General features: G+C 40.8%; 1 protein-coding gene across 1 annotated transcript in view; it reads right to left on the bottom strand.

Moving 5' to 3' along the window:
* The window catches only part of LOC100769089 (lymphocyte antigen 75), a 137,975-nt gene that overhangs the window by 53,913 nt on the left and 60,863 nt on the right, over positions 1-23,199 (bottom strand). Inside the window, exons 25-30 of the mRNA XM_035447072.1 lie at positions 19,523-19,652; positions 17,503-17,729; positions 7,441-7,606; positions 4,915-5,082; positions 2,443-2,559; positions 1,412-1,606 (exon numbers count right to left, since the gene is read on the bottom strand). Coding sequence (XP_035302963.1) covers positions 1,412-1,606; positions 2,443-2,559; positions 4,915-5,082; positions 7,441-7,606; positions 17,503-17,729; positions 19,523-19,652 — 1,003 coding nt within the window. The remainder of the gene's footprint in view (positions 1-1,411; positions 1,607-2,442; positions 2,560-4,914; positions 5,083-7,440; positions 7,607-17,502; positions 17,730-19,522; positions 19,653-23,199) is intronic.

Below are 23,199 nucleotides of genomic sequence, written 5' to 3'. Positions count from 1 at the left end.
TCTGTACAATATATGACCTAGATGGATGGATAGATGAACAGAAAAAGTACACTAAGTAAAAACTAGGTGATATGAATAATGCACAGGCTTTAGTTAGTTCTTATGCACCAATCAATGTTGGTTTATTAGTTGTAATGTAATGTACCATACTCATGAAACACATTAATACAGGGAGAGAGATTGTGGTGTAATGAGACCTCTCAGTTCTAATAGCGCCACTTCTCTGCAAATCTAAATCTAGTCTAAAATGAATACTGTATTAAAATGTATATTAAAGAATGGAAAGCATTTTAGCAAGAAGAAAACAAACAAAGCTACCAATATGTGGTCAGACATACAGAGAATGATGAAGTTACTGGCTGAGGGAAAGATGCTCAATGAGAAAAGAGGGAGAAAAGGTGAGGGCTGGGGGAAGCTTAGACAATAAGAAGACAGGCTGGTGTCTAACACCTTAGAAGTTTACAAGAACCCAGAGTGACCATCAATATGAGAACACTGATGTGACAGGTCTCTAGCACATAACTGCAGCACCTGGAACAAAGAGGGTCCACGAGGGCATTTCGGTCATGGGTCCCACACCAGCAGACGCCTTACCAGCTCAAGCTGCTCCTACTTAGGTTTTAAAGCTGATAATAATTTATACATAATTTACATTTCAAAATAGGCTTACTTAAGGATTAGACAAGATTGAACATCATACATTTTGCCTGGAATGTCAAGGTCTATTCGAACATTCTTTTTTATAAAAGTTCATCCCTCTTTCAAGAGTCAAATCAACTGCCACCTCATAAGTCTCATTAGCTCTTCCTTTACCAAATAATCAAGACTTGCCTACAGAGGTTAAAATAGTTAGTGCTGTCTCACCAGCAATATTTCCCTTCTGGAACTTGAGACCAGGACTCCAAGGGCCAGGGCTTTGCTCTCTTTTGTCACCTTCTTTGGTTCCATGTGTAAGACTAAATGTGAAGGGAGCTCTCCAGGCATAAGTTGTGTGAGTCTCACTAGTGGAACGAATGGTCTTACACCCTGTTTCCCTGGAGTGAGACCACACCCACTCATGCTTATTGTTGTCGTTTGAATATGACATGTCCTCAGCTGATGACACTATTTGGGGACATTGTGGAGCCTTTGGGAGGCAGAGCCTCACTGGAAGAAGGGCATCACTGGGTGGGCCTTGAGGCTTGATAGCCCTGCTCTACTTCCTGCTTACTTGGTTACGTGAGTGTATGGCAGGATGACAGGCTGGCCTCCTGCTCCTGCCATCATGCCTTCTCTGCCTGCTTCCATGTCTTCCCCAGCATGATGAACCATATGCCCCTAGAACCATGAGCCAAAACAAACCTTTCTCTCTTACGCTGCTTTTGTCAGGCTATTTTACCAACAGAAACAGAGAAGTGACTAAGGCTCTTACCCATTTCGATTTTACAAGCGAAAATGCTGTGCTGGTAAAAACGTAGTGTTTCGTCAATAACGTTGAAGGACTGAATATCCCAGAAGCCATCAGTACTTAGACCAGCCAAAAAATTGCGATTTTTCACAGTTGGTCTTCCTGCTCTCCAGTGTGTGTACGACAATGCAGTCTTATCAAACCACATCAAAGAATTGTCTAGGAAAGAAACAATTCTATACTTAGAGATTAAGTCAAAATTTCAGTTTCAGGGTTAGTATTTCAAACCACTGATTTATTCCCTCTTTTCCTTACCGTCTAAAAGGTTGTCAGATTAGCTATACCTTTTAAAAAGTATCTTCTAATTGTAAGTCAGTTATGATTGCTTTTTAACTTGAAAATATAAATTGTAAACACGAGAAAATGAACTAGAATTTCACTTTTCAGGAGCTTGTTTGTTACTTCCATCAACTATCCATTCTCCTCACACATACTTTTAACTGTGACATAAGTGATTATAACTATTTTATTTTTTAAAATTCTTGACATCTTAAAAATTAGTGAAGCTGGGCAGTGGTGGCACATGCCTTTAATTCCGGCACTCGGGAGGCTGAGGCAGACGGATCTCTGTGAGTTCCAGACCAGCCTGGTCTACAAGAGCTAGTTCCAGGACAGGTTCCAAAGCCACAGAGAAATCCTGTCTTGGAAAAAAAAATCATGAAAGAAATTATTTTCTCTGGACACAATTGTGCATACTCCCGAGTGAAAGATTTTAACGTGCTTCATTTCAACGTGGAGATCAGGTTCTCAACAAATGGTGCTAAGTGGTTGGATATTAACGCACAAAATTATAAATATGATGAGCTCCTTGCTGTTAACACAATAAAAAATTAACTTAGTGGGGCGGTGGTGGCACACGCCTTTAGTCCCAGCACAAAGGAGATCTCTGAGAGTTCAAGGCCAGCCTGGTTGACAGCAGCTCCAGGACAGCATTTTGTAGTTTGGTAACAGGTCAGAATGAATTTCTAACAGAGAAACCCACAGTCCCCACTTACTTTCATAGGTTATTCCTAGCATGACCCACGAAGCAATATAATTGAAGTACAGAAGCTGCTCAACAACAAAGTTATTCTCCTCTTCATTTCGAATACTCAGAATCTGTGCTTTCGAATCTGTCAACACAACAAGGCCAATTTTAACAATTCCTTTGTACAGTATTCTCTGCCTTCTCTGAGAGTCAGGAAGTTATAGCTTCCTGACTTCCCAGATATAGCCACCCTGAAACGGCCATCAGCTTACTAAGCTGACAGGCTGTGCAGTGTTCACGAACTCTGATGAGCACCTGGCCCTGCAGGATATGGGATCTGGTAGCTGAGCAGAGAACTTAAGACACCCACTTCTCTTTCCCTTCATTTAAAGCTCACTTTCCTAAGGGCACAAATCCACACAGTATTAATGGGGATACTGTTAAAGACTACCCTGTAATAAAACTTCTTTTGTGTAATTTTAAATTCAAATATAATTAGATCATTTCCCCCTCAACTCCTAAGACAGGCCTACCTCTTCCTCAGAGACCACTACTACATTGGGGTTAAAGGTTGTTAGTTTTTCTAAAATGTGTTGCTCGGGAGAAAACAAGGGACTTCTCAGAAAAATATACATAGAAAAAACATTTGGATACTGATACAAACAAAGTTAAGCTAGTTCATTTATGACAGTATTTCTTTTTTAATTGTTGTACTTATTTTATTTTTTATTATTGAAGATAAATGATTTTCTTTTTCATACAGTATTGGGGTTCCTCTCCCTCGACTACTCCCCCTCCCAGTTCCTCCCCATCTCCCCTCCCATCTGGACACCCCCCCTTCTGTCTCTCATTAGAAAACAGACAGACAGCTAAGGGCTAATAATAAAATAAACCATAATAAGATAAAACAAAAGCAAACCAAAGGAAAAGACTCCAAGAAAGCACAAGAAGTAGATATAGATACAGAGACCAGCTCATGCACACTCAGGAATCCCAAAGAAACACAGACCAGAAGCCATAATGTATATTCAAAAGTCCTGTAGGGTAAAAATAAAAGCATAAATAATAATTTAAAAAGGAATAAAAAGAAAAACCCTGCCATGACATTATGAGACAAGGAACCTCCAAAGATGCCACTGAGTCTGTTTTCTGTTGGCCATCTATTACTCCTGGGCATGCAGTCAACCCTTAAGAGTAGTTCGTTTCCCCAGTGAGATTCTGAAGGGGACTAGCCCACTCAAGCATGTGGCTCCAGCAGGCCTTGTCCCTTCCCCATTCCCTCTGCCTTGCTAAAAGACTGTTAGATTTCATTCCTAAAGCTAGCCATTTACTCCACCACTTCCTCCTCCTGAGGCTAACCAAGGTCTAGCTCTCTAAGTACTGATATCCAGAAGTCAGAAGCCTTAGCTCTCACCTAATTAACATGACCAGTTGAAATTAAACACCTCATCCTCACACAGGGTTTCCCATTTTACCTTCATAAACTGCCATTTTTCTATGTGCCCCTCTGTCTCCTCTCTATGCAGAGGCAGTCTTTTGTCCCCCAGGACAAATACTCCTGCCCCCCTTTCTCTCATCCTGTGTCCATTACCACCACACCCTAGCCCATTCTAACATAGGCATCCACTTGTTCTCCCTTTAAAAATTACACCCACTAGGTCATTTGCTGCTGTTTTTCTGCGAGTCAGAAAGCAGCCTCTTTAACTTTTCTCCCCTGCTTAACAAAGGGTCTCTGTGAAAACAATTGTGTTTGGGTGTGGTTTGTGCCCTAATCTGGGGTCCAGGAGGGAGCCCCTGCTGCGTGTGTGTGTGTGTGTGTGTGTGTGTGTGTGTGTGTGTGTGTGTGTGTGTGTGTGTGTACGGGGTGAAAACTAACTCTTCATTTGAAGTGGTTATCCACTGGACATAGCTTCTGGGTTAGGGACGTGGGCCTTGTGTACACTTCTCTCAGCTCTAGGACTCCATCAGGTCCTGTGCATGCTGCCTCCGTCTCTGTGACTTCATATGCTATGCCTATATTTTTTACGGTACATCTTGACGTACTTTGATAGAAAGGGTATACAACCTAGTGTTTCTCAACCCTAATTCTCTCTTTTTGTAAAACTTCTCTTAAAACAGGTGCTCTTAAGACACAGTACACCTTGGGGGATAATGACTTGATAATTTCCACAGGAACTCTGTACAAAGTTAATAGTCCCTTCTGTTCTATTATTCACAAATTACAGACCCTCGGGGTTTAACTGGGAATTGCTCCAGGTCTGCAGAGCTCAAAGTGCAGAAGGTCAACCCCCTTTGACGTTGGCTCTGATGAATGGTGTAACTGGGCTCCTCGCCACACAGTGACCTAGTTCACTTCTGTCTAGCTGCTTCACAACCAGTTCTCTGCTCTCTTGTGTGAAAATTAGGAGAATCAGTCACCAGTGCCACTTAGAAATCTTTATAACAGGAGTCATAAAAAGCGGGTATGTCCCAGTACATGAGGACAGTAGACTATACTCACGAAGGTTCTGGCAGATGGAGTGTACTTCCTTCTGTGTGATTGTCTTATGTCTATTCTTCGTTATCATGAAGTTGTAGCATGAGTTCTGAAATGGGACCCACGGAGTACTCTGCGCAGGAGACGGGCATTTAGCACTGTCCAACGGTCTGACCTCCTTTTCAGTCTCATCTAGGAAAAGAGTTAATGGTAAGAAATCTAATTTTGGACGTAAATGTTAAATCCTGTTCACACTCATTAGACTTGATTTGTGGGAAAGATGCAGGAAGCGAGGAAGTAACAGCCTGGTGAGGCTTGCCTGTTTACACTCGAATATAGCATGAAGAGTGCTGGCTTTCTGTGGTGAGGAAATTATTTGAGACAATTTTCTTGCCCCTGCTGTGGAGTAGAGGAATGTAAAAAATGAGGTGTTTTTAGGTTACATGAGTTTCTGTCTTCCTGCATTATTAAATGTCAAGTAGCAGGAGCCTCCGCAGAGGAACTCTATAAACATTAATTAACAATAGGCATCTAACTATAACTGTGTGGTTCACTCTCACATTTCTACTTACTGACATCTCTAATTTTTAATGAAATAACTTAATGAAATAGTTATCCCCTCAACAAAATTAAACAGAGATATCATTTAAAACATGGCCTCTAGAATATCTAATTCTTTCATCTTATGAAAAAGTCCTGTATCTAGAAGACGCAAATATATATATGCAGAACTGAAAATAATTGAGAAAGATTTAATATGTCTTAGAGACTATTAGGCATTTCTCTCCCATGTTGCAACAAATCCCTTTGTCTCAGAAATAGTGTGTTCTTTGTACCACAAACACACAAATGTGGGCCCCTGATTGGGCTGGAGACTGCATACCCAGCTCAGGCTGAGCCCGTTAGATCCTAAGAATTGGAAAAGTGGGATTTAGAAATCATTAACTCACCTTTAGTTACAGGCAGAAGTAAAAGTTGTAGAGCAGCCATGTTCAACTACTTACAGAGAGAGAAGAAAGTTCCCAAGGGGCAGAGTGAAGAAATGGAGAAAAACAGAAAGGACAGACAGATGCCACCTCTCTGGGTTTCTGTTTTCTTGCTGGTACTGGGAATTTTTTGTTTTATTTTTGCTTTTTGAGGCAGGGTTTTCCAATGTAGCTTTGAATGGCCTGGAGTTTGCTACATAGACCAGGCTGGCTTCAAACTCACAGAGAGTGCCTGTTACAGGCTCCCGAGAGCAGGGTTTCTGATATTCCTTCTCCAGATCTACCCTTGTTTGTAGGGCGGTGTTCGGAGTTCCCTTTTGACTTAAGCTACCTTGACTGTGTTGCTGCTCCGCACAACCAACAATCAACTGAGTCTTTGTTTTTGAGACAGGGGCTTGCCTGGTAGCCCAGGCTTGGCTAGGCTTTGCCAATCTTCTGTTCTACCTCTGAGTGCTGAGATTAAAGACAATGTGCCACCATGCCTGGTAGCTTTAACAGTGGCTTAAGCTATTAGTTGTTGGTGTTACAAATTAATTAAGGAAGAGTTTCTATGAGTTAGTTTTATAAATATATGTGAATAAAAGCATGTAAGATGAGGCTGAGTGACAATGGGACTGTATATATCAATCAACATTATCAGCTGATACAAGAGAAAAACCAAAATAAAAATTAATTACATCTGGGAATCCAGGTGAAGAGAGGGAGGAGGAACATATGAGCAAGGGAGGTCAAGCTCATGATGGAGAAATCTACAGAGGCAGCTGAACCAAGCTTGTGGAAACTAGCTTGAACTCATGAACTGTAGACCCACAAGTGTGGAGATTCCGTGGGAGAGAACTAGTCCCTCCACATGTGGGAGACAGTTGTAAAGCTTGAATTACCAAAGGGGCCCCTGGCAGTAGGACCACGATACAAACCTGGTACATGAGCTAGCTAGGTATCATTCTCTATGGTGGGACACCATGTTCAACCTTAATGCATGGGAGAGGGGCCCGGCTCTGCCCCAACCCATTGTGTCAGACTTTGTTGACTCTTCATGGGAGCCCTTACTGGTGAAGAGGAGTGGACTGGGGTGATCTGGGGGAAAAGGGGTAGGGAGGAGGCAAGGTGAGGTGTGTGTGTGTGTGTGGGGGGGACAACTGTGGTTGGAATGTAAAATAAAATTAAAAAATAAAAACTGGCAAAAATTAATTACAAAACAATTTATAATCGATAATTCTTGAGTACAAATGTTTGCAGCAAATTTTTGTTGAAAAATTAAATAGGCATGATGGAGCTGGAGACAGCTCAAGGGTTAAGAGATGTCTGCTCCCACAGAGGACCTAGCTTAGATTCCCAGCACCTACACGGAAGCTTACAACGTCTGTAACTCCAGTTCCAGTGATCTGGCTTCCATGGACACTACGCATGCACATGGTACACAGACACACATACTGCCAAAACACCCATACACATAACAAAGTAATAAAATATATTTTTAAAGGATATAATTTCCTTATAATCCCCAAATAAGATTTTGTAAAATTGAATGAACAAAATTCTACTGCATTTGAAATTTACATACTTCCTGGATAGTAGCAAATGACACCAGGCTGGTTCTCATCACAGTCCGCTGTTTTCCAGAATCCATCTGTGTCTAAGATCACACAGTCGTCAAGCTTCTCGTTGTTGACAGCCCAGTTACTAAAATGAAGATGTGTCCCATCTGACCAACCAAAGTTGAGTTCATCCTGTGAGGTGCAGAAATTCATTCAAAGAGATGATATTCACATTATCCCTTTCATATTATTTTAACCCATGAGGTCTGATAATTGCTAGTTATATTTTATATTGTGTTATATTTATCCTTGGTAAATATTTTGTTTAATCCATCTAAAAGCGGTCTGAGAGGGGCACTGTTATCTCCCTTTAACAGATCAGGGAACTGAGGGTGAGTGCAGTCCTGGGACCCCATTCAGGCCTTTAGACCCTAGACTCTGTGGTCCTAACCATCACACTCTGCCCACAGATCATAAGAACTGTTTGTTGGAAACCATAAAGCAAAAGTGGAGTGATAACTACTGTTTGCAGGGAGTACAATGGAGATAACATGGCATACTAGAAAGAGCAAAATCTGCTTGTGAACAGGAGTCCAATCACCTGTGAGCTTTTGATTTGTGAACTTGACCTTCCAAGTTTCCAGACCCCCATCTGTGAAATAGCTGTGACACAAGACTAGTCAAGTGTAAAATGTCCTTTGTCTCAGCTCAAGCCCATGCAGCTCACACTGGTCTCTGGGGCAAAGCAGCTTCTTTTACAGTATTTATATCATTCTGGAGGCTTCTAAACACTTGTCTTTAGATCTTAATAGGGCCTGACCATTCACCAGTCTTGAGAATGGCTTTATGAGGTTGACACTGGGTTTCAGGGATAGTTATGAAGCTTCCCCCTGGTGTCACCAGCTGCTAGGCCTTAATAACTAATTCTGGCCCAACTGTACAATAGAACCTAGCATTTCTGAGGCCCAAGGGAAGGTCACACACAGGCTCCTTATTTCAAAACCCGGAAATGGCCAAACCTAGTGCTACCAAATGCTTCATTATTTTGGTAGTGCTAGGGGTTGAATCCTGGGCCACTGTGGGGCTTTAAACCTCCCCCCTGGGAGGCATGATTTTACCTACAGTCTGGCCTACATGATCCCAAATTCTTCCTCTGTGCCACCAGTCTCTGCCACTGGCCTTTGGAGCTCCCTTCTACCACAGACAAATCCTCTTGCACTCCCTGTCTCTAATGAATGTGAAATCTCCTGATCAAGACTATAAATACCTAACGTTTCCAACATCTAAACTTTCATTGATCTTAATTTGAACTTGCCTTTTCCAAGCTAACAATCTGTTTTAGCTGCACAAGGGAAGTCTGCTCAGTTTTTGTCCTTAGATATCAAAGGACTGTAAGATACCAAAGGGGGGCTAGTGGGTATTATCTTCTTTGATGTCCATTCACTTCTAGCAAACTTTCAGGATTCATGCCTCTCTCTGACATTTATCATACATGAGGCTGTACACACTAACTTTCAGATATCTTAAATACTCAGATGACACATGGCTGTGACCCTGCTCTGGATTTCATTTAACCCAGGGATTGCTATACTTCAGATACAATGAGCATGCTTTATTTCGGGGCAACATAATTTTCTTTATAAATGTATATAAAAACAGCTGTCCCCACAGCTCCAGGATCCATGCTGCTTCTGTTCTCACTGTCCTTCCCTAGTGTCATGTTACTTGAATAAAGGTCTAACATTATTTCTATTCTGTTTTTAAAATTTCAATTGTTTTCAATCTACACCATTACATCTTCATATCCTGTCATGTTCTGAAGATTAAAGGCAGCTTATGAAGACACACAGACAACAGCTACACAGGATATGTAAAATGAAGGGAAAAGGGAAAAGAGAACCACAAGTCAAGACTGAAAACACAAGAGAGGCTAGCAAGATGGCTCAGTGGGTAGATCATTGCTGGACAAGCCTGATGACCTGAGTTCCCTCCTGCAAACCAGTCAAAGGTGGAAAGAACAGACTCCATAAAGTTGAAATTGTCCATGTGTATCCCCATCTCATACACAGTCTCTCTCTCTCTCTCTATCTATATATATATATATATATATATATATGCGCTTGTGTGTGTTTGTGTGTGTGTGTGTGTGTGTGTGTGTGTGTGTGTGTGTGTGTGATAATAGAAACAGACTAATGAAAAATACTAAAACCATTAAGTGGAAAATGGGAGGAGTTATGAGACATGACTCCAACTGCTTTAAAAATAAATTCATAGATACAGTAACTCAAGAACACACACCAGCCCTTTCCGCCGACCGACCCAGGAACGAGGTGAGTGAGCCTCTGCCCTTACCCAACTCCCACCGAAACCATCACTTACCCCGACCCCCCCCCTGCCTTCTTGGGGTAGACACGCCCAGGCAGGGAGGACCTCCCTGCTCCCTGAATGTGGTAGCACCCCACTCTTCCATCCCTTTCCGCCGACCAACCCAGGAACGAGGTGAGTGAGCCTCTGCCCTTACCCAATCCCCGTCCAAACCATCATTCACCCCAACCTCCCCAGGCCTGCACCTGCCTGCTTGGGGTAGACACGCACAGACAAGGAGAAGCTCCCTGAATCTGGAAACACCCCACTCTTCCATCTCTTTCCGCCAACCGATCCACAAGGAGTGAGGAGACTACCAGGAGAGGCAAGACCATCCAGAGTTGTGGACATTGAATTCCTGGCCCCCACACACCACTGGGTCACAAGAGGAGATAGAGAGACCCCACCTGCACCCACTAGAAGAAGATATGGGAAGAAGACAGAATAAGATTTCACTCAACAACAGAAAGACCAATATGACACCACCAGAATCTAGGGACTCCACTCCAGCAAGATCTGAAAAGCCCAACACAGAGCATGAAGATGAGATGGACCTCAAAAATTATCTCAGCAAGATGATAGAGACCTTTAAAGAGGAAACAAGAAAATCCCTTAAAGAAATAGAAGAAAAAGCAAACAAAAAATTACACGAAATGGAGGAAAAGACAAACCAAAAAATTAAAGAAATAAACAAATCTCTTAAAGAATCTAAATAAACCCAAGAAAAAACATCCAAACAAGTGAAGGAAGTTCTTGAAACAGTTCAAAGCATGAAAGCTGAAATAGACATAATAAAGAAAACACAGTATGCGATGCTGGAAATGGAAAGGCTGGATAAACAATCAGGAACTAAAGATGTGAGTATAACCAATGGAATTCAAGAGATGGAAGAGAAAATCTTAGCTATTGAAGACTCGCTAGAGGATATACATTCATCAACCAAAGAAAACCTCAAGTCCAACAAATCCCTAACACAAAATGTCCAGGAAATATGGGACACCATAAAAAGACCAAACCTAAGAATAATAGGTGTAGAAGAAGGTGAAGAAACACTGCTTAAAGGTACAGAAAACATATTAAAAAAAATCATAGAAGAAAACTTCCCCAACCTAAAAGGATATGCCTATGAAAGTACAAGAAGCTTACAGGACACCAAACAGACTGGACCACAAAAAGAAGTCCCCCCGACACATAATAATCAGAACATCAAATCTACAGAATTAAGAGAAAATATTAAGAGCAGCAAAGGAAAAAGGCCAAGTAACATATAAAGGCAAACCAATCAGAATCACACCCAACTTCTCAATGGAAACTCTGAAAGCCAGAAGGTCTTGGATAGATACCCTACAAGCACTAAGGAGCATATATGTCAACCCAGACTACTGTACCCAGCAAAACTTTCAATCACTATAGATGGAGAAAACAAGATATTCCATGACAAAAACAGATTTAAACAATACATATCCACAAATCCAGCACTACAGAAGTTTCTGGAAGGAAAACTCCAACCCAACGAACATAACTACACTCACAAAAACACTGGCAATAGATAATCTAATTTTACCAAACACAAAAAGAAGCAGGAGGGCAAATCCACACGCATTGACACCACAAACAATAAATCCAAAACAAAGAAGAACCAATGAACAATGGACATTAATATCCCTAAATGTCAATGGTCTTAACTTACCCATAAAAAGATACAGGCTAACAGAATGGATACGAAGACAGAATCCATCCTTCTGCTGTTTACAAGAAACACACCTCAACTTCAAAGACAGGCGATACCTCAGAGTAAAAGGATGGGAAAAATTTTCCAATCAAATGGGCTCAAGAAACAATCTGTGTAGCAATCCTAATATCTAACAAATTAGACTTTAAACTAAAATCAATCAAAAGAGGTGAAGAAGGGCATTTTATACTCATCACAAGAAAAGTCCATCAAGATGAAGTCTCAATCCTGAACATCTATGCTCCAAACACGAAAGCACCCACATTTGTAAAAGAAACATTACTAAAGCTCAAACCACACATAAAACCACACACACTTATAGTAGGAGACTTCAACACCCCCCTTACACCACTAGACAGGACCACCAGACAGAAACTTAACAAAGAAACAAAGGATCTGACAGAAGTTATGACCCAACTGGGTTTAACAGATATCTATAGAACATTCCATCCAAACACAAAAGAATATACCTTCTTCTCATAGCCACATGGAACCTTCTCAAAAATTGACCACATAGTTGGTAGCAAAGCAAACCTCCACAGTTACAAAAGAATTGAAATAACCCCCTGTATCTTATCAGACCACCATGCATTAAAGCTAGAATTCAACAGTAATACGAATTGTAGAAAACCTACATTCGCGTGGAAAATGAATAACACCCAATTGCACCATTCCTGGGTTGAGGAAGAAATAAAAAAAGAAATTAAAGACTTCCTAGAATTTAATGAGAATGTGGACACAACATACCCAAACTTATGGGACACTCTGAAAGCAGTGCTAAGAGGGAAGTTCATAGCACTAAGTGCCCACATGAAGAAACTGGAAGAATGTCACATCAGAGAATTGACAGAACAACTGAAAGCTTTAGAGCAAAAAGAAGCAAACACACCAAGGAGGAGTAGATGCCAGGAAATAATCAACCTGAGAGCCGAAATTGACAAAGTAGAAACTAGGAAAACAGTACAAAGAATCAATGAAACAAAGAGTTGGTTCTTTGAGAAGATCAATAAGATAGACAAACCTCTAGCCAAACTAACCAAAAGGCAGAGAGAGAGCATGCTAATTAACAAAATCAGAAATGAAAAGGGGGATATAACAACGGACACTGAGGAAATCCAGAGAATCTTCAGGTCATACTTTGAAAACCTGTAGTCCACAAAATTGGAAAATCTAAAGGAAATGGACAGCTTCCTGGATAAATATCACTTACCAAAATTAAATCAAGATCAGATAAACAGTTTAAATCGACCTATAACCCCTAATGAAATAGAAGCAGTCATCAAAAGCCTCCCAACCAAAAAAAGCCCAAGGCCAGATGGCGTCACTGCAGAATTCTACCAGAAATTCAAACAAGAGCTAATTTCAGTACTCCTCAAATTGTTCCACACAATAGAAGCAGATGGGATATTGCCAAACTCTTTCTAGGAGGCTACAATCACTTTGATACCCAAGCCACACAAAGATATGACTAAGAAAGAGAACTACAGACCGATATCCCTCATGAACATCGATGCTAAAATACTCAATAAAATATTGGTTAACCGAATCCAAGAACATATCAGAAAAATCATCCACCATGATCAAGTAGGCTTCATCCCAGGGATGCAAGGATGGTTCAACATATGAAAATCCATCAATGTAATCCACCATATAAACAAACTGAAAAAGAAAAACCACATGATCATCTCACTAGACGCTGAAAAAGCCTTTGACAAAATCCAGCATCCCTTCATGATAAAGATCTTGGAGAGAATAGGAATAACAGGAACATACCTAAACATGATGAATGCAATATACACCAAACCAATAGCCAACATCAAAGTAAATGGAGAGAAACTCAAAGCGTTTCCTCTAAAATCAGGAACAAGACAAGGCTGTCCACTCTCTCCATATCTATTCAATATTGTACTTGAAGTTCTGGCCAGAGCAATAAGACAAGAAAAGGGGATCAAAGGGATACAAACTGGAAAGGATGAAGTCAAACTTTCACTATTTGCATACAACATGATAGTCTACATTAGTGATCCGAAAAACTACCAGGGAACTCCTACGGCTGATAAACACCTTCAGCAAGGTAGCAGGATACAAAATTAACTAAAAAAAAATCAGTAGCCCTACTAAATACAGATGATAAATCCAATGAGAAAGAAATCAGGGAAACATCACCTTTCACAATATCCACAAGCAACATAAAATATCTTGGGGTAACACTAACCAAAAAAGTGAAAGACCTGTACAATAAGAACTTTGAGACTTTAAAGAAAGAAATTAAAGAAGATACAGAAAATGGAAAGATCTCCTATGCTCTTGGATAGGTAGAATTAACATAGTAAAAATGGCAATCCTGCCAAAAGCAATCTACAGATTCAATGCAATCCCCATCAAAATCCCAACACAGTTTTTCACAGACATTGAAAGAACAATACTCAACTTTATATGGAAAAATAAAAAACCCAGGATAGCCAAAACAACTCTTTACAATAAAGGATCTTCTGGAGGCATCACCATCCCCGACTTCAAGCTCTACTATAGAGCCATAGTTCTGAAAACAGCTTGGTATTGGCACAAAAATAGACAGATAGACCAATGGAATTGAATTGAAAACCCTGATATTGACACACACACCTACAAATACCTTATTTTTGACAAAGGTGCTAAATCTATACAATGAAAAAAAGATAGCATCTTCAACAAATGGTGCTGGTACAACTGGATTCGGACATGCAGAAAATTTCAGATAGATCCATACCTGTCACCATGCACAAAACTTAAGTGCAAATGGATCAAAGATCTCTCCATAAATCCAGCCACACTGAATCTTCTAGAAGAGAAAGTGGGAATTACCCTTGAACAAATTGGCACAGGAGACTGCTTCCTGAACATTACGCCAGTAGCACAGACACTGAGGTCTGCAATTAATAAATGGGACCTCCTGAAACTGAGAAGCTTCTGCAAGGCAAAGGAAACAGTCAGTAGGACAAAACGACCACCCACAGAATGGGAAAAGATCTTCACCAATCCCACATCTGACAGAGGGCTGATTTCCAAAATATATAAGGAGCTCAAGAAGCTAGCCACCAAAACACCAAACAATGAAATTAAAAAGTGGGGTGCAGAACTAAATAGAGAATTCTCAACAGAGGAATCTGAAATGGCTGAAAGACACTTAAGAAAGTGCTCAAAATCCTTGGCCATCAGAGAAATGCAACTCAAAACAACTCTGAGATACCACCTCACACCTGTCAGAATGGCTAAAATAAAAAATACCAATGACAATCTATGCTGGAGAGGATGTGGAGAAAAAGGAACACTCCTCCATTGCTGGTGGGAGTGCGAACTTGTAAGACCACTCTGGAAATCAGTATAGCGGTTGCTCAGAAAAATGGGAATCAGTATACCTCAAGATCCAGCCATTCCTCTCTTGGGTATATACCCAAATAGTGCATGTTCATACAACAAGGACATATGTTCAACCATGTTCATAGCCGCATTGTTTGTAATAGCCAGAACCTGGAAGCAACCTCGATGCCCTTAACTGAAGAATGGATTGAGAAAATGTGGTACATTTATACAATGGAGTACTACTCAGCAGAAAAAAACAATGGAATCTTGAAATTCGCAGGCAAATGGATGGAACTAGAAGAAACCATCCCGAGTGAGGTAACCCAGTCACAAAAAAACAAACATGGTATGTACTCACTCATATATGAATTTTAGACATAGAGCAAAGGATTACCAGGATTACCAAAGAAACTAGGAAACATGAAGGACTCTAAGGGATAAATGGTCCCCAGGAATGGAAGTGGCATGAACTCCTGAACTAATTGGGAGCATGAAGGTACGGGGGAGGGAGCTGCTACAATAAGAACAAGAGAAGAAGAGGAGAGGAAATGGAGGGGCAGAAATATTGAGTTGGGGGAAGAATAGAGGAGAGAGAGCAGGATGAGAGATACCATATCAGAGGGAGCCACTATAGGTCTGAGAAGAGATCTGGAACCAGGGAGATCTCCAGAGACCTACAAGGATGACATGATCTGACATTCCAGGCAATGGTGGAGAGGATAACCTAAAAGCCCTTCCCCTAAAATGAGATTGATGACTATTCTTTATGCCATCCTAGAGCCCTCATCCAGTGGCTGATGGAAGCAGAGACAGACATCCACAGATATACACTGAGCTGAAATCGGGAATTTAGTTGAAGAGAGGGAGGAATGAAGAGCGAAGGGGTCTGTACCAGGTTGGAGAAACCCACAGGAACAGTTGGCCTGAACAAGGGAGAGCACATCGACCCCAGATGCTGTCGGGGAGGCCAGTACAAGACTGATCCAGACCCCTGAACATGGATGTCAATAAGGAGGCCTCTGCACTCCAGGGAGCCTCTGGTGGTGGAGTAGTATTTTTCCCTGGTGCAAGAAGGGACTTTGAGAGCCCATCCCACGTGAAGGGTTACACTCTGGCCCTGGACACATGGGGAAGGGCCCAGAACAGCACAGGAAGATTTGGTGAACTTTGCAGAGCCCCCGTTGAGGGCCCTACCCTGCCTGGGGAGTGGTGGGTGGATGGGATGGGGGTAGGCTGGGGGTGGGGGAGGAGGGATGGGGGTGAGGAGAGGGAGAAGGGACTTACATGTGAAACAAGCTTGTTCCCTAACTAGAACTAATAAATAAATAAAAAGAACACACACCAAAACACTAACTCTCAGCAAACTTCTGATACTTTAGTAACAGTGACTTTTCATTAACAGTGAGAATCTTGTTTGGCAGGTTGGGCTGCTCTGAAACTCATTTTAAAGCTCAGGCTGGCCCTGTACTTAGGATAATCAGCCTCCTAAGTGTTGGGATTACAGGTATGAAGCCATTATACCTCACTAACAGTGACTTTAATACAGGTGATTTTAATCTTCATTCCTTTAATTTACTATAGTTTAAAATTTTAAAACATATATATACATATACATATATGTGTGTGTGTGTGTGTGTGTGTATGATGTGCACATGTCAGTGTGTGTGTAATGTGTGTGTGTGTGTGTGTGAGAGAGAAAGATGTGTGCATGTCTGTGTGTGAGAGATGTGTGCATGTCTGTGTGTATGTGTGTGATGTGTGCATGTCTCTCTCTCTCTCTCTCTCTCTCTCTCTCTCTCTCTCTGTGTGTGTGTGTGTGTGTGTGTGTGTGTGTGTGTGTGTGTGTGTGTGTGTGATGTGCATGTGTCTGTGTTTATGTGCACATGCACACACATATGTCATGGATTGTGGGTGGAGGTCTAAGGTCTGTCTCAGGTCCCAGTCTTTACTGTTTATATTGTCTGAGATAGGGTCTCTTGTTGTGGAACAATCTTTATACACGGTAAATAAGTATTACTCTTATTGGTTAATAAAGAGCTAACTGGCCTATAGCTGAGCAGGAGAGATTGGGCAGCAGAGCCAGACTAGGAGAATTCTTGGAAGAAGAAGGGTGGAGTTAAAGGAGCCACACACAGATGCAGAGAGAAGCAAGATGGGCATGCCATATTGAGAAAAGGTACCAAGCCATGTGTCGAAGCATAGATAACAAATATGGGTTAATTAAATATAAGAGTTAGCTAGTAACAAGCCTGAGCTATTGGCCTAGCATTTATAATTAAGTAATTGGGAATTGGGAACTGGCAGTCTAGAAAGAAAAGTCCACCTACAGTCTGTTTGCCTCTATAACTTAACATCTTTCTGCTAACTCTGAAAGTGATGGAAAACTCTCCAGACTTTCACTACACCCATCTCTATTGGAGTTTTAAATTCTTCCTTTCTCATTTTTGGTTGAGGAGACCTGACAACTTCTGATTCTAGCTCAGTCAACAAAGATAAATAAAAAGAAGTACTCAATGAGTCACATCCACTAGTTTGAAAATCTAGACAAGTGGCATAAAAACAGACATTCATGGAATTAACCACATAAGGTTTTAGATGTTGCTTTATTGGGGTCTACGAGAGGAGCTAATGGGAGGAATGGAGAACTTACATCTTGACTGGAGAGTCCGATCCAGAAGGAGGTGTTGCGCAGGGTGGCCTGCACGGAGAGGAAGGCCTGCTGGTAAGGGTCTGTGATGCTCACCAGCCGCATGTTCTCCTTCAGACACTCCTTCAGAGCACCGTGCCAAGTCAAAGGCTTCGAGATGATTTTGTACAGGTTATTTAGATATTTTACAGTTTCTGAATTAGTCTCCCAGGGCCGTCCGTCTTCATTTTCTATTGTAAAAGAAAACAGTAACAACAATTCCTCACACACACTATGCTAAGTCACAGAGGTCTGTCCAACTTTCAGATTTTGTTCCTTACCAGTAAGTTTGCATCAGACGTCATTGCCTATTTATTTCAGAATTTGGTTGAGAGATTAAGCTATATCTTGCTGAATGGCTTAGGTAAAGTGTGTGACTTGCAACTTCCTGAAATCAGGACACTTGTTTAGTTCTCATTTGGGAGGATAAAGTCTACACATAAAAGTTGCCTACAATAAGATTATCATTCCACAATGCTGACAAACACTTCCTTTGTGTGAACTGCTTTGCCAGGAAAAGTATTTAAAAGTCTCCCCTTACAACGTCTTGATCACCCTCACTGCCCCAAAGGTCAGGGACTCTCTAAAGAGGGGACAGAAAGATTGTAAGAGCCAGAAGTTGGGCTGGATGGCAATGAAACTGTGCTTTTGGGACATGGCAGGACTGCTGCACTTATAAATTCCCAGTGGCTTGGGTACTTGTGTGAGACCTGCACAAGGGCAAGTTGGTCCACTCTGAGCATGGACAGGGAAGTGGTTCACCAGGCCCAACCCCCAACTGAAGACCTATGAACAACTGATGATTTCAGTGGAGAACAGCCAGGTTTCTTTAAGAGCATGGCTTATGGCAGTCTAATCAGGTTATAGCCAGGACTAACAAGCAGCACAAATTGGCCTCAATAGGCTATTGAAAAACAAAACAAAGGGTAGGGAAAGGGTAGGGAGATAAGGATGGATGTGGGAGGGGTTGGGGGAGATTCGTGTGTGTGTGTGTGTGTGTGTGTGTGTGTGTGTGTGTGTGTGTGTGTGTGTGTGTGTGTAGGGAACCAAAATACATTGTATAAAATTATCAAAGAATCAATAAAACTAAGTTTTAAAAGTGTCCCCTTACAAAATTTTCAAGTGGCAGAGCCACCCTGAAAAAAAAAAAATTGCAGAGCCACTTGTTACTGCCTTAGTAACTTAGTTATTGCATTATTCCTTATCTGAAAAAGAAAGTCATTAGAGAGGGTGGGACAAATGGGCAAAGATTAATTTAGCAAAAGCTTTACTAAGGAACATGAAATATGTGTTTAGGAGTCTCATTATGTAACTTTTATTTAAACACTTGCTAAAAACTTATCATGGTTAATTAAAAATAATGCAGTGTATTTCCAAAAACTGGGTAGTTTCTATTTAATTTTTTTTCTCTTACTATGTAGCCCTGGCTGTCCTGGAACTCACTATGTAGATCAGACTGGCCTTGAACTTACAGAGATTCATTCTGTCTCCCCAGCCCTGGGATTAGAGGGCTATGCCACCACATCCAGCTGGAAGGTTTCTACTTTTGAAGTACATATTTTACATTATTTTGATTTTGGGAAGACACAGATGGCTTCATACATAGTGTTTCCTATAATTTCTGTCAGCTAAATTTAACAGTCCGTGTTTGTACAGATAAAAACTAAAATCTGTGAAGTGTCTAAGTAGAAAGGATATTCAACCATAGCTTATTAGAATATTGAACTATGGCTTTCATTACACAACTATCAACATGTTCTACCATATATTTAATTTTTATATTTAACTGTGGTAATATCTGTAAAACAAAAAAATCAGCCTATAAGAGATAATCTGCCTCACTGTGTCAACATGAACTTGTCTATGCTAAAAGTGTAAGCTACATAACTGTAAAATTATATGAATTCATTTGTAAGACTTTAGTAAGGAGCCCTATGTATCTAACAGTATAAAGTATGGTAGCTATCTAGGTGACAGCTGATACCTGAGTACTTCTGACAGAGAGACAGGGAATGGCGTTCGGAGCAGGAAGTAAAATTCCAGGTCCCAGTAAGTGGTGACTTTTTGAGATTGAGCATCAGGGCACAGTGGTAGTGAGACTCTTCATCAATGAACTAAAAAGAAAATATTAGTATAGTTATGGGACTAACAGTCTGAAGAGCCTTGTAAGAAAATTTTGGATCTTAAATTGTTTCTTCTTCCCCCTACAAGCCAACAAATGAACCAAAGCCAAAACAACTCTTACCATGAAATTTCCAAAGAACAAAACAACAGTGACAACAAAACTATGGTATTGTGGAATATTCCTCTGTACTGTGTGAAGTTATGTCACTGTGATTGGTTTGATAAAAAGATAAATGGCCAAGAGCTAAGAAGGAAATTTTTAGGGCAGAGAGAAAGCTGAGAAGGAAGGCAGAGATGTAGAAAGAGTTGGACACACAAAATGGCATAGAGATAAAAGCCACTTGGTAGGACATAGATTCAAAGATATGGGTTAATTTAAGTTATAAGAACTAGTTAGAAATAAGCCTAAGCTATCGGCCGAGCTTTTACAATTAATAATAATCTCCATGTCATGATTTGGGAGCTGGCAAGAGGGACAGAAGAATCACCTACACCACAATAAACATTCAAGGCTTAAGAAAGTCAATTAACTTTAGAAATTAAAGAAGTGTTAACATAGATACACATATTTTCAAACAAAGCAAACCCCTTAGAAATAAGACAAAAATGACTACAGGAATTCTAAAGGAAATAATCAGTCTTCATAATCCAAGTAAGCAAATTTGATTAATCAATTAAATTTAATACTTTTTGTGTATGTGCATGTTTGGGTGTATGCTCATGAGCATGTGTGTGGGTGCATGTGCATGAGGTTTGGAGCTCGGCACGTGGATCTCGTGTGGTGGAAAAGAGAAAGCCAACTCCCACAAGTTGTCCTTTGATATCCACACATGGGCAGTGGCATGAACCCACATAAAAACATACATACACATAATACACAAAATAAACAAACATATGTAAAAAAAAGAAAAACAAGCTTATGCTAGGAGTGACAGATTAAAAAACTGAATTACTAAATAAATATTAAACCAAAATAGAAATCCGGTAATTGTAGACAATAATGAGAGATATCCAAAAGAGGATATGACTAACACTTATATAGAGGAAAATATGTACTATTAAGTGTATTTGAAAAAGGGAAAATAAATGAACAATTTAATATGAGTGACAGGATAATTCCAAGAAAAACAGACTAGAAAAATGTAGAAGTACTATTAATAAATAGAAGTGAAGGGCAGGACTAGAGGTTGGAGACAACAGTGCAAAGAACCAAAGACATGCATATGACTTTGTTTTGCACAAGCTAAGGTATAGGGATTAAAAAACAAACAAGTCATACACATCTTTATTCTAATACATTTTAGAGTGTCAATGATATAGACAACTTTTTTAATCATAAGGAACTGTCAGGCCCCTAAATGTTCCAGGAAGTTGGGAGAAAATTGGTAATTTATACTGATGGATATTGAAAAATACCTATGTGTACTGGACTAAAACCTGAAATATGATTCTTATCCAATCATTGGAGGGTCAATATAGACCCACTAGAACTCGGGAACTTAGAGTGGAAAGTCAATCTTAGAAAGCTCTAAATAACCCCCAAAGGCATCATACACCCATTCAGAGGACTCGAGGCTGGGTCCTCACCTCCTACACCAAGTCCCTTTACCATTAAAGAGGATTCTAGCATGTTGTACATAGTTCCTTCATTAGCACTGGTGGGGTCATAATTCCAGAACACAGACAAAACAAAAAGCTACACGCTTCACTTTGTGATGTAGCATGATTGGAAGAAAACCCCATAATATGGCTTAAAAAAATCAATTGGATGAAGACAGAAGAAAACTTTCCCAAACAAACACTAACAAACCCAAGCTGGTACAACAGGAAAAATCATAATCAACTCAGAACAAGTAGATTTGGTGCCTGAAACACAATCTCTTAATTTGTCTTACCACCTGCCAGTCATCGAGTGGGAAAAACTATGTGATATTTTGCAGATGACAGAAACAAGGCTTAGAGTTTAATGCTTCTTCCCATGAAGAAACATGAAATACGCCTGTAACAGAATGCTAGGTCTCACAGTTACCAGAATAAAACCAACAAAAGCTTGTAGAGAGGTCTGCTAACCTCCAGATGTAGTGTAGGGTGGTGGCAACCTCTTCCTTTGCATTCCCTGTTTTCTCAAGTCTTAGAAGGTGCAGTGAAGCCAGAGGTGAGAGGAGTAGCTATAGTGACTATAAGGGCAATGCAGATTACAAATGACCCACTTAGAATCCCCAGAAGACCTACTGATAAAATCTTGAGACGTGGTTAAGAAATTCAGTGAGATGGGTGCTGTATGGGCTAATCTTTACCTTGAACTGGGTGGATTCAGAACTACCTGTATAAAGTGGTCAGTTGGTGGTGGCATGGGCCTTTAATCCCAGCAGAGGTAGGCGGATCACTGAGCTGGAGGCCAGCCTGGTTTACTGAGTGAGTTCCAGGACAGTCAGGCCCACACACAGAGAAACCCTGTCTCCAAAAACAAAAACAAAAAGGAAACAAAAGACTGGGTGCACCTCCCTGGGTGTGTCTATGAGGACTGTTTCATAGAGATAGACCTGGAGGAGAAACACTCACCCCGAATATGGGTGACGCCATCTCGTGGGCTGAGGACCCACCCAAACTTTACAAAAGGTGGTGGTGGGGTGTGTAGGAAAAGAGGCAGGGAGAAAGCCAGAGAGCCGCAGCCCACTCTGCTCCCTGTCCAGAACACTGTGAATTCCTGTGCTGCACCATGTCCCCCATCACTATCACCATGGACGGAAACATACTGAAACCACGGTTCATAATAGATTTTTCCCCCATGAATTGTTCAGGCATTACAGTTACTTGAACCAAAAGTAATTGATACAGATGCGTATGGGGTGAGGGGGGATATTCACACAAAAATTCTCAGGCCACAGCTTTCTAAGTATGTGCATGACAACCAAGAGAAGACTGCAATTCTTGGTGGTTTAAAAGGAAGGTAGAATTATAAAAAAATTTCCCAGTGACCTAAAGTAAATGATGAGATGCTGTATATCACATTTCTAAATCAGCTGGCTGACAAGTGTCTCATTTCCCCTAAAATCTAGTCAAGATTCTCACCAGGAATTTAACTGTTGTGGTAATTACAAGGTGTCTGTGCAATTACTGTCAATATAGTGTCCTCTTCTGTGGTGATATATTATTTATGATTTACTAAAGCTTGCCTGAGGACTCAGAAAGCAAAGCCAGCCACAAGCCATAGAGGTCAATCAGTGGTGGTTCACACCTTTAATCCCAAGTTTTAGGAGACAGGCAAATGGATCTCTCTGAGTTCAAGGCCACCCTGATTTACACAAGAGTGAAGAGTGACAGAGTTCATGATGACTTTAATCCCAGCACAGGGGAGGTGGAGACAGGAGGATATGGCTGGGCAGAGAAAGGAATATAAGGAGGAAGAGACAAGAACTGAGAGCTTTTGCTTCTAAGGTTTCGTGGAAACAGGACTGCCATTTCAGCTGGGTAGAGATAAGATCTACTGGCTTGGCTGCTTTGCTTTTCTGGTCTTCAGTTTCAAGCTTGAACCCC

This window comes from Cricetulus griseus, chromosome 6, assembly GCF_003668045.3.
Source record: "Cricetulus griseus strain 17A/GY chromosome 6, alternate assembly CriGri-PICRH-1.0, whole genome shotgun sequence".
Taxonomy (NCBI): domain Eukaryota; kingdom Metazoa; phylum Chordata; class Mammalia; order Rodentia; family Cricetidae; genus Cricetulus; species Cricetulus griseus.
Note: the sequence above shows the minus strand (reverse complement) of the source record. Positions and strands in the feature narration are given on the sequence as shown.